The sequence below is a fragment of the Amphibalanus amphitrite genome, unplaced genomic scaffold, assembly GCF_019059575.1.
Source record: "Amphibalanus amphitrite isolate SeventyFive unplaced genomic scaffold, NRLGWU_Aamphi_draft 000625F_arrow, whole genome shotgun sequence".
Classification (NCBI taxonomy): Eukaryota; Metazoa; Arthropoda; class Thecostraca; order Balanomorpha; family Balanidae; genus Amphibalanus; species Amphibalanus amphitrite.
The window spans coordinates 383,360-399,926 of NW_024882119.1; the positions used below are offsets into that span (position 1 = coordinate 383,360).

Consider the following 16,567-nt stretch of genomic DNA (forward strand, 5'->3'; position numbering starts at 1 on the left):
CTCACGAGGTCAGAGCAAAACCTAGACAAAAATGGCATGATTTTTTTTTTTGTATCGCCTGCATGTTGTACGGTGGTAGGTGTTGCCCGGCTTTACAGTTTGACGCTCATAGGTAGGTATGTAGAACAAACTTGCCAATCGCTTGTCATTTTCGTTGTAAGGGAAGGTAAAGACTAAAGAGAACTGAGATGTGAGACGGGAATCCATCCACGGCCCAGCTGCGTCTTCACGGATGACGACTTTTGAATTTATTGCAAATTTTATCAAGATAAAGCACATACAGGTATTTGAATGTAGTCCTACTCGTCATACTCCCATTTCGTTTTATGCCCGCTGGAGTGTTCAATGGTGAAGATAGGAGTCAAAAATGTCATTGAAGGAAAATTCGGATATGGTAGCCTAGCCTGGAACAGCAAAAACGGCGCAGCTAATACAACTCTGGTGCGAGCTGCTCACTGAACTCTGTAATGAGCTGCTCAAACGCGTGTTTTCTTATTACTTATTGTAGTGGGATTTATTTTAGAAGTTATCTCTGATAAAATTGGTTTTACAACCCTATACATATATTCCAGGCAAGTACCTTCCTTATGTTTCTTCCAAGTAAGGCGCTTAAGTTAAATGTTGATCAACTGTAGGCTCAATAGACTGCAGATTGATGAGAACCTTGCTCAAACTTGAACTCAAACGTTTCAGGCTGAGGCTAGGTAGTGGCTTGCGACCTGGACCACCTTTTGATTTATATATATTATACATATATAATGTTATTTTTCCGAACACCACATATATGCTAATTAGACATATTGTGCATGGATCCCATATGGGGAAACACAAATTATTGCCTCCAGTAGAGATATCCCAGAACATTTCTTGTTATTCAAATTGTAATGTCACATTTGAGATGAGCAAAACACATATAAAGCAATTCAGGTTCTAAAACTACTCTTGTAGTTTTGGGGGTATTCATACCCGATAGCATGCTGCCGCACATTTGTGAAGTCATAAGACTTCAGTTTTTAAGATCAGTATGGGAAACTACGAGGAGCCAAACAAAAATTGGATCAGCCAATCAATGGCTGTAGTGGACGGGGCGATGACCATATATGGTCATAAAATCAGACAACTTCATTTTTTCCATGCATTCTAGCATTCATGATTCAAATGAAAAAATAAGTCATAAGAATGTTTTTTAACCACACAAGGCCTACACTCAGCACATGCACTGGTGGCTCTAAATCGCAGAGTTACAATACAAGGTCAAACAGTGATTGGCAAATTGAAATATGGTGGATTGAAACAGACGCGCCAAAAAATGTAAGCAGCACCGTTGTTTGAAAATGTCATTATTTCTATTAGGTATTTTGTTTATGGTTTTTCTAATTTCGGTTAAATTTTTATTTTAAAATTAAATATCTTTATCATTCAAATGAAATTAAATCTTAAAACAATTTTCTTTCAAAACACCAATCCATTAATGGAATGGCCAGCTGATTGTGACGCCCAGAACCTGCAGAAAAGCCGTTTTCCTATCGCCTTTTTCGAGTGAATTCGCCGAATTTAATCGAATCGCGTTAATTCGTAGTGGAAAATGGAAGCCTTTTCTCTCCGATACGTGGACGCGATACTGCAGTCTGCAAGTACCGGCACGTTATACCGTTTTTCTTCCGTAGTAGCGAGGGCTGCATTTATGCCCATATACGGTCATCAAAAGTCTATTTATAGTCAAAATGTCTTACAAAACAAAATGTTATCTAATCTGATGTAACCTTTCCTACTGATCTACAATCTACCAACCAACAACCTACAACCTATCAATATGGAACCCTCAGTGAATTCTGTGTAAATATCTCAAGAGCTGTAAAGGCTGGCGACTTCACAAATGGTTGGCAGCATATATTAAGGTACCTGCTGTATGATTGCCAGTTTGCAAAACTATACCTACCTACTAAGCATTAGGTAATAGGTAAAGCCAATGGTAACAATTCAAGTATTTTGTGACGTTGATTTTAATCTACTTGAACAAGTTATAGAACCCACTGTAAAACTGGTAAATGCCTTTGCCTATGTTACAGATGGTGGTGGTGACTAGTTCCCTTCCGCCACCCACGGAGGGTGTGCGTATCGAGCAGCCCAGCACCGCCGCTCACATGGGCCCGCGCGCCCTGGGCAGCGGCACTCTGTACATCGCCGAGAGCCGCGTGGCCTGGGCCGGCACAGACGGCCAGGGCTTCTCGCTGGAGTACCCGCACATCATGCTGCACGCGGTGTCGCGGGACACGTCCGCGTTCCCGCACCCCTGCCTCTACCTGATGGTGGACGCCAAGATTGGACCCCAGGCCGACGGTCAGTGGCAGGGAGAGGCGGCGTATGTATCGCCGCGCTGTGGCACCGATCACTGGAAAAGGTTCTGGTTCTGTCATAATTTATAAGAGAGGTCTACTTGATTTCTAGCTAAGAAATGCAAAGTTAAGTGATCTGTGATTTACGACATAAAGTTCGTCATTCATCGCCATCAGTTGCGTGCCCTGGTGGTCACTATGTGTACCTGTGTTTGGCAGACGCGGCGTCAGATGGCAGTGGCGGCAGCAGCGATGAGGACGCCGCCTCCGGAAGCAGTGTGACCGAGGTGCGTTTCGTCCCGTCGGACGGCGGCTCTCTGGACGCCCTGTTTCACGCCATGTCAGAGTGTCAGTCCCTGCACCCGGACCCCAACGATAGCGTCTCAGCAGACGGTGAGTGCCGCCTGCCGGCCACTGAATGAATGAATGAATGAATGAATGAATGAATGAATGAATGAATGAATGAATGAATGAATGAATGAATGAATGAATGAACGAATGAGCATAATTCACATGTAGGCATGCATATTGCATACTTAAATATGTTCATTTGCTAAGCTAGAGTTAAGTGACCACAATTGTCAATGAAATATCTCCTTAGTGGGCTTTCGTTAAATTTTTCTTTCAATTTTCATGATATTGCTCTGTTACTTTTATTTGCTTTTATAATAAGCTATTGATAAGTCAATTAGACAAATATATTCCACATTTTAAAAGCTTCAATTGTGACAACTATCGCGCCATGGTCTAGTCACGCTCATCGTCAAACAGTTTTTTATAGTTAAAATAGCTTCCTTCGATTGTTGACGAGCTGCAAATGTTTATTTCAAGGCTGATTTTGGTGTTTCATATGGTTCTTTGCGTTTGTTTAGTTCAAGTTTGGTAAAGATGACTAAATGGGGCTTGCACTAGAACTATTGGGAATTTTCGCGAAACTTGATGAGATTTGATGCTGCCAGAATTGCTATTAGGAGCTGCGGTGGTCGCAGAAGTTTTGACGCCAAGCTGCACAATTTGTAAGCCTTATTCAGGGCTGTTTTTTAACGTGAAATTGCTTGTCAAACTCAAGCGCAAACTACCTGTCCCATTCGCCCGTGTCGGCTGGTGCGAACTTATCACTCGATGTCAAAAACAGACAAAGATGTGGAACTGAACAAATGTTTCGGCAGTGCCTTACTTAGGTACTTTTTATTTAAAAAAATGATAAATTCTGAGATAGGACTTGAGTTAAAAGTCTTCCTGAACATTTTCCTCGTGTATATGTAATAACACGATTTAGCCTTGGGAAACATCCAGACGCATTCCCGGTATTCGACATCCCCGCTTTTACTTAGCACTTTTGTCCACGGCTTATGGACAAGGAATTGCCACAATTTAACGCGTCTTAGCTGTTGTTTTGTCTGCAGATAGGCGCCGTTATCTCTCTCCAATGTCCATTCACGCTCGCGCTTCTTGTGACTTACCTTACACAAAGGGGGATTATACCGTTAATGGGAGTCCCCGATCGACAGAGGACGACTATTTCGTCGGTGGCGACTGTGATGCCGAGGGTGACGGCGATGACGACGAGAGCGGGCCGATGAGCAACGGCGGAGGAGCGGGCGACTCGGGCGAGCCCATGGAGACGGGTCAGTTTGACGATCCAGAGGAGTAGGTGCAGCGGACTGCTCGGGATTGGAGTGTGGTCTGGTGCTGGGGCCTGCTGGACCGGTTAAGCCGTGGTCGGACGGTGTGAGTCGGTACCCGGCCGTCTCACACAGTGATAGTGATAAATCATGTGAGCTCTGGCCGGTCGGTGGTCATTGGCGGCCTCTGTGACCGCCGTCGAATCGGGTGTAGGCGGGAGAGGCTCCCAGCCGCCAGCCTACGCCGGTCGTCTGCTCCCACTGTCAGCCGCGGCAGCGCACGAGCCTGTGGAGATATGGGGTCATCCACTGTCGTCTGAGACTGACTGCCAGAATACTGGGAGCTGTGAGCCGTGACAGGCGACCAACGTGCCCATTCCTCATTGTTGCCATCATCACCAATCGCATGCATCACTCGCCAGTGACCGAAGCTTGCTCTGTACGGAGTGTTTGTTGATGGGAGATGCCAGCGCCCTCATTTTTGTACAATATACATCGTTGAAGCACAGTCTGTTTCGATATTTTTGACATTTGTTTTGGTGTTTTAGTATTGATGCTTTCTTTGGCACATATTATGGAGCCGAATAGTGATGTGTTCATTGCCCAGTCCAATTGATACGTTGGTAGTTTTGATATGATCTATTGGCAAATCTCGAACTGATGAATTTCCATTTATATTGCGCCACCAAGCCGAACTGCAAATTATCGATTGGGTAGCTGACCGAGGTATGATTGTATACGCTGAAGAAACCGTGTTGCTTCGAACGAGCAATTGGATTACAATCATGAATATAAGGTACTTCACACTCAAAGCGATTTATATGTGGCGTTGTAGATCAATTTTTTTGCGTAAAATTGCCAAGGAAGAATACGAATGGATTCACGTTAAAGGGACCATCCCACCTTAACATTAGTTTTGAGTTGAGATAGCCAAGTTTGCGGCCAGGCTCAGAAATCACCATTTATCCTGGTCGCAACCCCCGCAGCTTTATGGTGTTCAAGAAATTTCTTCCCTTTACTTGCAGGGTGGGACCAGCTTAGTCCCTATCTCTTAACCATTAGCGGTTTCTTTGATGACGTCAGCAGTCATTTCAACGCCCGCCATTCCTTAAACCCGAATTTTACTGACCTTGAGCTCCCTTTTTTATCAACGTGTCCGTCGTCGGCGCTGAGAAGGCCTATTGATTTTCATTTTAATTTGAATATTAGAAGATACCCACCACTGGAACTTGGACTGATATTATACCAAGGCCGAAGATGATCAAGCTGCCTGCTATATCTGGAGCTTGGTGTTCAACTTCAACATGGAATAAAAAAAAACAAAATATCAAAGCAAACTGGATATGGTAGTGCAAGTTAAAGTCCAAAGAAATTTGAAGAGCTGACAATTGACATTGATTCTTTTCCTGCAAGGTTTCCATATGGAGATCACACCATGAAGAAATATTTTTGATGTTAACAGTTGAAAGGGGATTGATCTTCTGGTTTTGACGAAAGACGCCGCTGTCTTTGGAAAAGAATGTCGGCATGAGGTGCAATTGTGCTTGTGAAGTGGTTATAACTGGTCTTTTCACAGTATTAAATTAAATGTGCCATTGCAGCCAAGTGTGTTATCATGTAAGGTAAAATCAAAACTACAATGTTGGTTTTATGAGCATTGAGAAGGCTGGTAGGTAACACCTGCCCGTGCTCGTAAATCATGCTGCCAAAGTATTCTAAATTAATTTAATCATACGCTTTTGTTGTCCAGAATGGTTGCACTATTGTTTGGTATCATATTATTCCATGTAAATATGGTAGTGTAAAGTCCGACCAACATGTTACCAGATTTGAAGCTGTTAGTTACCTAAGTACAGTGTGTCTAAAAAGAATGTACCGTCGCCACTACGTGGCGCTGGTGTCGCGAGCCGGTAGTTGGCTGAATCCGCACCAGACCACACATTCCCAAGCGCTAGGTGACAGCTGCGCAGCGGCCGGTAGTAGCGTAAGCCCGAACCTTCGTGACACGACCCCGGGGGGGGGAGGGAGGGGAGCGGACGGGGCAGCGCGTGTAGGGAGGGGTGCTCCGGCAAGCTGGCAGTTGTCGCGGCCAAAGGTCAAGGGGTCACACACCAAGCGAACGGACGCTGATGTGGGTTCGTGGGGATCATGAACTTGTGTGTGGTAGGTGCGTCTTGCGATGCACGGGTGATACGCCAGGTCTAAGCCAAAGGATTCAGGGCAGAGCTGAAGAAAAACATCTGGTCAACTACGGCGAATAATGGTGCTGAAAAATGGAAAGTATGGGTCAATGCAAGCCTTCGTGACTATAAACAACTTTTCTGAGGACGCAAAGGCCAGCATTGAATAACGATATCCGGATCGAAATTAGCAATGATTTATAATTAAATGCCGAACTAATAGCGCTGCAAAACCCTCCTAGTAAATTGTCAAGTCGGATTATACCCACTTGAATTAAACTATCCTAAATAAAATTGTTAATTAACTTTCTAACACTGACGTTCTTTATCATACGATAAGTATGGGGTTAACCAAGATTCAGCATCTTCCGCGTTCAAACAATAACCTGTAAGGTTAGAACATTAATGGCCAGGTAAAAACATGGTCGGGATTTGATTAACCGGATTATAAGTCGATTTTTTTTAGTCGGGATTTGATAAGTCGGATTTTTTACGCCAACCGCATTTTTAAGTCAAGTCAGGTCACTGATCTATGACGTCATAAATGAGCAGTCCTAAAATGAACTGTGTGAAACTTCCTAAACTGTCCTAAAATGAACATTTTAGGACTGTGCTAAAATGTTCCAACTTCGCAACACCCTCAGTGCAGAGCTTTCATAGGGAGATGAAACTTACAGGATCTTATAGTATGATCGAGAGGTCTCACAACTTGTATAAATGTATATCTAGGATTTTCTGAAGGGTCGCCTGAGATCAGGTCAGTCTCTCACCATTAAAAGTCAGGGGAATATGGAAATTGCTAGTTTGGACCGGAAATGATATACAACTATCTCAAATTCTCAAGCACACGGAATCGTGATTTCATGCGCTGCTTGCAAGGTCTGATGCTTCAATTTTGCTTTGTTGATCTTGCGTGACGTCATTTATCACGTAACTAAGGCTATCAGTTTTTCGTCAATAACTCCCGATCAACTAAAGCTACCGAGTCGATAAAGCCACTAATGGACATGAAAAGACCTGCCGAATCGATTGATATGCAATATGACCTCCTTTGACCAGCTTCGTGACCTGACGGGCTGTGACCTGACCTTGACCCGAGGTTAACACCTTAACTCTCGCCCGTATTGGTGTTTTTCCAGCCTCAAACGTATAAGGGTCCGTTGGACCCCCCCCTTGCCGTTTCGCCCCTGATCGAGCTAGAGCTTCGCGGAAAAAACGAGCGTGTTGGCCGTGACGAGAGGAAGTCGATGATACCCAATTTTAAGGTTCTAGGTCATCGGTTGACTTTCCATGTCAGGTCAATGACCCAAAAGTCGGGGAAATCGGGACCTGTTAGAAAGTCGTAAAGCGTGGCTGCTATGGGGTTTTCGGGGTGCTGATCACGAATATCATGTTAGTTTTGATCGCAGATGATGTCTTCATGCATTTAGGCCAGGTCGGGTCAGGTCAGGTCAGGTCAACCAGTAAGGGTATTCGTAGTAGGTGGCAACCGCCTCTGACAGCTTCGCAACATGTTACGAGGGCACCAAAACTACTTCGTAAATGTTCATATGGCTGCTAAATTCGAATTCAGCTCCTAAAACTGGCCTAGAAACATGTAAAACTCGAAAAAGTGAACCGAGGTCATCAAAGGTCAATGACCTGACCTGACTTTCCGGTGACCTTGACACCCACCCTAATGCATGGAAGCAAGATCATATCCCATGTTTGAACGCTTAAAACCACGAAAAGACTGCAAACGCGTCGCTAATGCTAGCCGACATACGCCGAATCGCGATTCCGGCCAAACATGGTCTCGAAAAGTAGGTCGCAGGTCAAAGGTCATTAAGGTCAGGGTCATGACAATTTCAGGGTGGGTGTAAAATTGATTAACGCGAGGGTACTGAAAGTTTCGTCGCGATCGGCCGCTTTTTACGCGAGTTATTCGCGAAAAACCGAGGGAGGGGGTCCGTTCGACCCCCCCCCCCCTCTATACGGGCGAGGGTTAAGTTGATCTCACCCGAAGAAAAAGTATACCATTCGACACGCCTGAGCTAGACAAACACGATGCTGCTAAAATCGCGGATCTGCGATCATTTTTAGCGAAGTTATTTACCAAAAACCGAACCTGTGCCTTGGGCCACTTGACCTGACCTCCGAAGTCATCGGCTGACCCTGGTCCTTAAATCGGAGACCAATCGCTGCATTTCGTAACGACGCACACGATCGTTTCTTTCGCGAGGCTCTAGCTCAATTAGGGGCGAATCGGCGAAGGGGGTTGTTTCCTCACTTCCAACCCCCAACGTCCCCTCGGTATTCAGAAAACCTGAAGGTCCGGTGAGGGTTAAAACGTTTCTCCTGAACGAGGAAGAAATGTGAAAGTCAAAGCTCTATAGACGTCCTGTAAAAGTGGCCATAATAATAAATTCGTTAGAAATAAGATGCTTTTTAAACGACTTCCTCATATAAAATCGGGTGCTGGGACCAATCTTATAAACGCTTTAGAATGGACAGGGTGTCACTGGCTAAAGTTTGGGTGCAGAAAACGGCTATTACCTAAATGCAAAATGGTTTTCATGCATTTCAGTCAATTGTATATTGTCGGTCCCAGTGGCCGAGCTAAAAAAAAAAATCGGTAGTGTTTTGCATCTTTTACGCCCTAAGAAACTACACCATCTATCGAAGTGGGCGGGCTTATTTGAATGGGAGGGCGCATTATGCACGAATCGTGTGCTTTCGTTTATTTTGGACTGTATTTTACCACATCCACTGCTGGTATCACTATTAATATAATCTAATGCCGTGAATACGACAGCATTCCATTTATAAGATTGGGCCAATGGAGTCGCGCCCCGCGAGCTCGGTTTTCCGCTGGGACGCTACAGGCCAGGAAGTCGGTCTTCGCCTGAGGGCAGGACAAAGGTCAGCGAGGGAGCGCGGGGTCAGCCAGGTATCGCCAAGTGCCGAGCGAAAGCCGCTCCCTCCCCTCTCTTCCGCTCTTCTTCCCTCCCCACCTCGGTATAGATGGGGAGGGACCGAACTGCCAATGACATGCGAGCGGTCAAGGCCGCTCGCGCGGCAGCGACCCTGGCGGCCGGGTGCCGCAACTGGGATTCAGCCAAGTTACCGGTTCGCCTCCTGTGGGAGAGCCAAACCAGGGGACATACTTTTTAGATATACTGTACCTGTTTTTTTACTGGCGTGGTGAATGTCACCTGGATTTTGTTTTGAGGTGCAGACCTAGTAACTCTGACTACATGGGTTTGAAGCTATTACCTATTCTGTTTTTACTGGCCTGGTGAATGGCGACTGATGTTGTCTGTGGATGGCACTGAAACAAATTTTGAGTGTCATGTACAGTGTTTTAATACAATGCTGAGGGCTGAAAGTTGTCTTGTTTAGAGTGGTGAAAGTTCAGGATATGCCAGCCACCATGGTGGGTCAGAGTTAATGTGATGCAGTCAGTTCGGCTTCAGCAAGCACACGGATGGGCATACGCATCAAGACCTGCTCTGCCATACTTTCAGCCAATTTTACCTAGGTAAGTCTTTTCTTTTTTTCTGCCAAAAGCTATGACATTGTGAATTTCAGTGCTGTGGCCTGTGTGTAGCTTTCAGGAAAGCAATTCTAAATAAAGCTCTGATAAAGTGCAAAATCAGCAATGCAGCCCTCTATTACATTTTCTACAACATCTTACTTGTTCCTTGCATGGAGAGAAAAATGCAATGCTATGAATTCGTTTATTCACATAATTTGACAAGTGACATGCAGTTACCTGCTACTATCACTGCACAAAACAGAGCAGAAAACATCAGTTGATCAAACACAAGACACAACAGAAGTTTACAACATAGGACTGCCGAACCTGCTTCCTCCCACCACAGTTGATGCCATTTCCTAGCCTGGCTTGATGTGAGCACTGAATAGCTGCTTCGTCTAATTACAGCTCACTACCATTCAACTTAAACTACTCTCTTTAAAGTAAGAGTGAGAGCGTTCAGTGTTCATAGCAGCTCGACAGACGACAGACAACAAACATCTTGACAAACCAACCAGTATTTGATTTGGCTAATGATTTACGTGCTTGTTGTATCATGGCCAAACTACTTTAACAGCAATAATCCTTGTTTCATCTTGATATTGCTTTTATTTCCATTTGAACTCAGATCTTGAAACAATCATCTGAAGTGATATCAGATACTGGCTTCTGTTTCTCTTGAAAGCAAGTTAAAACAACAATGATAAACTAAGGCAGGAGATGTGAGTTGTGGCAGTAGATCTTTGATTCAACAATGTCAACCTTATATTGCTTGAGACCTCTGTGACAAACAAATATTTATAGTTTTTTGATAGTTTGGATTCTTGGCTTGATTTAGCAGATCAGCTGTGAACCTTGACTTTGAAATCACATAAATGTCATGGTACCCGAACGAATCCTCGCATGACATTTCTTCGTAGCACAATTTTTCGTCCGCATTTCTTCGTCTACAAATCTTCGTCGGTGCATTTATTTGTCCCTCTTACTCTTGCATATATTTGCGTTGAAGAAGAAATGCGAGCCGATTTTCATATACCCTGATGCGAGACAGAGTAAGCGATACGAATAAATGCCCTGACGAAGATTTGCAGACGAAGAATTGCGATACGAAGAAATGCCATCAGAAGAATTATCCTGGAATCCTTTATTGGCCATCATATATTGACCTTGATAAGATAAACGTATCATTCGCGCAATATTTGTCGCACTTTGATACCAAACTATTGCTTCCAAATGCCGACGTAAAGAAAACCTTTATGTGACGTCATAGAAGCAGCGGAGTTCCCAAAAAGTAAACAAAAATAAAAGTCTTATATCTCGAAAACGGGTGAATATTTTCCGGTAAAATTTGGTAGATGTTCATTTCCGCTCTTTGTGATTCACGCTACATCACTTTTATGCCAATTCATTAACTTTTTTGAAGGTGGGAGGGTCCCTTTAAATGTCACGTTTAGCTTGTTCACACAATGTATGCCATAACCTGCCACCGATCCCTACTTTTAAGAATGTAGGAGTAAAGGTATGAGAAGCGAGCCATTTCCGACCTTCATCAGCATGAATAATGATGCAGGCTGCATCTTCTTTCCTGGGCTGTCAAATTGCTGCGGAAATCTCCCGCCTTAGCGTAACAAAGCCTCTCTTCACGGCCAGTATACCATGAGAAAGAACGCTTCAGCGTGGCCTGATATTCCTGACAATATTTCATGCAAATTTGGGCTGTTCAGGATGAAAATGCAGCAGAAGATGCAAGAATCCAGTGAAAAATTAAGATACGCTGCCATGAACAGGTTCAGGGGATTGGCGTTGCCTGAGAAAACCTTTTTAAACATGCATTCCGTAACATTCTCATATGTCTGGGACGTGATATTACGCGAGCCTACTGGTGCTGATAATCTACTACACTGAATTTTTTGCGTACACTGAATACCATATATTATTACTGATAAATTAAAGAACATCATGTCAAGCGCTAACACAAGCCTAGAAAAATAGGAAGCGGTTAGGGTTCTCATCGGTTCACAGACACATAGTTGACAGCGTTTTACAATAAATGGACGACGAAATTGTCGAAGGTAATGCATTAAATACCGATGCACAGCCAATATTTCAAAAAAAAACGTAAAAACGCAAATAGCCCACAAGCTGATCTCTACATAGATGTAGTCGAAATATCAAGATCCTTAACATCCTTTCTTCGGTAAAATTGTGCCTTTTTAGGCGCAATTTCAAAAAGGTAAAGGCCAAATTCAAAAAGTTTACGTTCAAAATGCACGTGAACGTTTTGAATTTGGTCTTTGACTTTTTGAAATTGCGCCTAAAATGCTGTAGTAGGTATAGCAAAGCACTGCACTTGAAATATAAAACGTGCAGGACGTTTTGACCCTTACTGAGGGTATCCTTATTTCATCAAACAGTCAAAATGTCAAAATGGAAGAGGGATTATCGGCTTTTGATGCGGCCATAAAGGACATCTGCTCTGTTCTGATGTGCTAATGGTAATGATGACCCGTGACCCCGCTAATATGATCCCTTCGTTGTTCCTGGATAGTTAGGTAGTGAGGGTCTGCTTATTTAATGCCAATCAATGAAGTTAGCTGCTTCAGTCAGCCTTCTTACTCTATCATCTGGCATATGCATTCAGATGCATCCTGAAAGATGATCATCAATTCATCACTGGCTTTCTCTCCAGGGAAGGAAGCCAATGGTGCTCGATTTAAAGATCTCAGGTCAACTGTTGACATCACAGTTCATGTCATGTAGGTACCCCAAAATCGGGCTTTGGTTTTAGGCGATTAACGTTCGAAGACATGGCCTCACGACAGTTGGTGGTATGAAGACTTTCAGTCCACCTTGTCAAGACGCGTTGAATAGTATCCTTATTTATTTGGGAAAAATCAACTCGGTGTCCTCAAATCAAGTCGGTCGTAGCCGGCCATGAAGCTGATCAAGGGAGGTCATTCTCATTGGGCGATGCATTTCCAGGTGCTACGGCCGGATTGTTACCGCACGTGACGTGCCCACGTACAGAGACCGCCTTTATGTATATCTTACAGTGTCTGGGCCAGTTGTGCTCAAAGCTAGTACAACGCTAGGGATCGGTTCTATGTAAACGGCTCCCGCACAAGTTGGCTAGAGACTCACGCCACACTAGCGCTCAATATTGCCCTCGCTCGTTTATCGCCCCAACCTTGCTGGTAACGTAAGCAGGCCAGATACCTAGATGTTTCAGTTTCCTCTTACATCATGTTATTGCGATTTTCAGTCCTCGACCCATACTGTTCTACTCTATGAGGATTGGAAGGCATTTAACGCATGATTAAATCAGCAAAAGAGATGGTTGAATTCCTCAATGTGGATCTGAAACGAGGGCAAGGGCGAAACATGCCGAATTTCCTGTGCCGAAATCGCCTGCTCTACATAAATGGATGCATCTCAGATCTCAAACAAGACATCGCTGTACCTGCTCTAAATCAATTTTATAGAAACGGAGCAAAAAGGAAGGCAATCGAGTGATTGATAGTGGTACAAAATCCTACAAATGTTTCAGTCGTTTGCCATTGCCAGAAACATGTTCTTTCCAGTATCGACGTATTCGGGGTCAGATTATACAGCATTGAAGAGCAGTTGCCTTCCTTCGACGATAGTTCCTGCGTTCTATGTAAACCCGTGTAAACCTTCCATCACGGTGACTATAAATAGCCGATTATAAATAGCCTTCCATTACTTGATTCCTAGATGACAAGATTTCGTGGTGAAATCAACTGGATGACCTACTTATGAGATAATCAGGAGATAAATCCCATCCAATTCCAAATGTTCGGCACTCGAATCAATCTGAGTAATCATGTGCTGTTGAATCAGCATAGCAACCGGAAAACTAGGATAATTTTAGCATTCATATACTATGTGGATCCCTTTCTATGATAATCCCTTTCATGATCTTTCTTATAATAAAGGATATCTAGAATGGAAGAAAAATTAAAGATAGCTTAACTTGAGTTGCTTACATTTTACTTGTTGCCATTTCTTTGAGCATTGCATGTTAAAGGAATTACTATGAACGGACTTTTGTGATGTCTTTTAACTTTTTTATTAGAATCCACATTCACGCAGCTGTTTATCGCACACCGATATATGAGGGCACGTGGTCCGGATGCTGTCGCTGTGACCAGCTGGAACGTGGAAACATGTAACCTGGAACATGTAACCTGCAACCTGGAAACATGAAATGCGCCCGTACGTGTTTTTTACGTTCTTGAGTACAGACAGACTGTAAAAACATTACAGTTATCTCATAAATAGTTATATCATGTTTTAATGCATAAGATGCATAGACACGGCTTGAAGTTACGCATATTACTGCATATGAGGCTGTGAGAAACGTTGGAAGATGAAATATCAGATAGGTATTTGGTCCAAGTGAATATGATGTATAGATTCCACTTTGATGAAGGCCTAGAGACTGTTGACGTACTGGCTCGTGCATCTGAAGTGGCCAGTTATCTTAGGATAGGCAATGGTTGTCAATGACCTTACTTTGTATTCACATATGAGCGTGTGTGTGATTTATGTACATATCTAGACACGAGATATGTAATGTTTTTATGATTTAATCTTTTTATTTTAATAACTTGATGAATGGCTGGTTTCAAACAGGATATCTGTACCAATAGGTATCTCGTTTTTGCATAGTTTTTGTTTTGCTTTGTGGTGATAAATTTGGACCGCAGAGCTTGATCAAATTCAAATGTGTTGTGATATTTTGCAAAAAAAAAATGGTTTTGGCTCAATACAAGTAACATTTACGTTAAACACATTTATTTACAAGTGCGATCCGGAGTGCAGTGAAAGTACCCATGCTTCTCGCTGCCTTAGGTTCCACTTCCGTTTAATGTTAGTTGTCCGTATACTTAGGTCCCTACAAATATTGCATACCTACTTACCCACTCATAAGTGCTACTGTGATAATCAAATAAACGCACATTTTACCAAATTTTGCACATGTTATTCCCCAACGCATCACCGGATATTTTGCTCCTGACTTATGTGCACTGACTTATGTGTCACTTGTGTCGAAACACTGAACGAGAATAATATCTTTGCGAACTGCAGATAACATCAGAGCCTGTTATTCCAGTGGATATATAGGGTGGGGGCGGGCTTCAACACTACGGCTCTCCGCGATCAATTCTGCCATTCATCGTAAGCCAAAGCCACCAAGCGGGTGAGAAGGGGGAGGGCGGAGCCAGGGGTTAAAGTTTACAGCTGGAATGTGCATCACACTCTGCAGCTATCATAAACACCTGCGGCCTTGCAGCACATTTTCGGGTTACAAGCGCATTGCGCATTCGCAGTTTATTTTTGCTCACAAAGTGAGACGGGTTTAGGTTTGTTCTGTCAGGCCAGATTCCGGTGACGTGGGATGGAAGGGCGCTACTGTACGTGTTAGGAGGTGCAGACTGCAAGTGCACAGAACACTCTATATGATTTGTTCATACACTGATAAGTGTTATGTGATTACATTGGCGCATGTGCCAAGTGACTAGGACTAAAATTGTAACGCTGTGGGTTGTGAGCCTTACAGATTCGATCGAACGTATTTTGTTTCTAGTTATTTTTTCTTGATGGTAAAATATGTCTTGGTTTGCCTTATTTCTCTTATCCCTTTGAAGTCAGTAATAGAAAGGCTAAGTCCAGTCCAGCCATGTCAGGTAAGGTCAGGTCAGGTCACCAGAAAAAATGGGCTCAAAATAGTAAATACCTCGTCTTCCCTCATCTGCCATTCCATTTGTAGTTATTTTAAAATTCAGCGGTGGTAATACAGAAACAAATCCACATCCGCTGCAATCACTGACCGCACTCAATCACTGACAATCACTGACCGCTCGAGCATTTCGCTCGTGCCGTGCCACGTATGTTCAGCACTCTGATTGGTGGGTCCGTTTCGCGATGTCGACGCGCGCGTCCGGCGGCAGCGATGGAGGGGCTGACGGGTACCGACGCGGGGGTGACGGGCGGGCGGCCGACGCACACGGAGCGCCGCGCGTTCAGTTCTGGCGCGGCCACCGGCGGGTCAGCGGCACAGGGGACGGAGCGACAGCGGCAGCAACCGCACGGGGAACGGAGAGGCTGCCATAGTAGGCGCAGGGGTCGAGAAGGCACCGACGGCATCGTCACGAGAGGGACGGAGAGGCACCAGCAACAGCGGTGGATAGCAGAGTTGGACAGAAGCCGGACGGCAGGGGCTGGCATCAACCGCGCCTAGCTGGCGACGCTGCTGACCGACAAAGGTGGGTTAATGACTGTTCAGACCGATTAGTCCTATGGTCCTTCAAATGCTGCTTCATATCTATCAAGTGATGTTTAGGTAGGTATGTGATCATATGATTTATTTGTATGTTTTACTACCTCTATACCTATGCATATTGCATATGCTGCGCATCAAAACTATTGACCACATTGCTATTGTTCCATGCTCCTTAACTCAAGTGGCTGATTAAGCCGCTCAAGCAGCGGTCAATAAAAGTTCATCCCTGACGTTGCGAGTAAATTTAGACCCTTTTCTGGAGAACAGATTGACGTGATCCTGCTCTCCGTCGTATTTGTTCGGTGTCTCTTAGCTAAACGGGATTCTCAGTAAAACCGCTCACACGGAAAGGTCAATTGTACACGAGTTAGGGCTAACCAGAGTTTGGTTAAACACGTAATGCTGCTGAAGTGATTTAAATTGCGATCTTCTTTTGCTCCTGTAAAATGGTGCTCGGTGATGACATATCATGATTTTTCAACAGACGGAGCTCAGTAGGTACGGCCCACCAGGTATTAAGTGGTTGGTTGTCAACATCACAATAATCGATCTGCATTGATGAATACGTCTAATGGCTGTTGAAAACCACTGCCGAAATGTGT

General features: G+C 44.1%; 1 protein-coding gene across 2 annotated transcripts; it reads left to right on the top strand.

Moving 5' to 3' along the window:
- The first annotated feature begins 432 nt into the window (after positions 1–432).
- LOC122363528 (methylosome subunit pICln-like) lies at positions 433–4,469 on the top strand. Of its 2 annotated transcripts, none has more exons than XM_043332943.1 (4): positions 433–572; positions 2,070–2,340; positions 2,556–2,729; positions 3,848–4,469. In XM_043332943.1, the coding sequence occupies exons 2-4, from the start codon at positions 2,070–2,072 to the stop codon at positions 3,988–3,990; spliced, it is 588 nt and encodes a 195-aa protein (XP_043188878.1). In that variant the 5' UTR covers positions 433–572; the 3' UTR covers positions 3,991–4,469. The 2 variants fall into 2 exon arrangements, with proteins under 2 accessions (XP_043188878.1, XP_043188877.1); XM_043332942.1 differs by lacking the exon at positions 433–572 and adding an exon at positions 1,711–1,898.
- Positions 4,470–16,567: the final 12,098 nt, after the last annotated feature.

Coding starts and splice junctions, on each gene's coding strand:
- LOC122363528 (XM_043332943.1), top strand. CDS start 2,070: ATGGTGGTGGTGACTAGTTCCCTTCCGCCACCCACGGAGGGTGTGCGT. Junction 2,341..2,555: donor GATTGGACCCCAGGCCGACG/GTCAGTGGCAGG, acceptor TGTGTTTGGCAG/ACGCGGCGTCAGATGGCAGT. Junction 2,730..3,847: donor CGATAGCGTCTCAGCAGACG/GTGAGTGCCGCC, acceptor CCCGATCGACAG/AGGACGACTATTTCGTCGGT.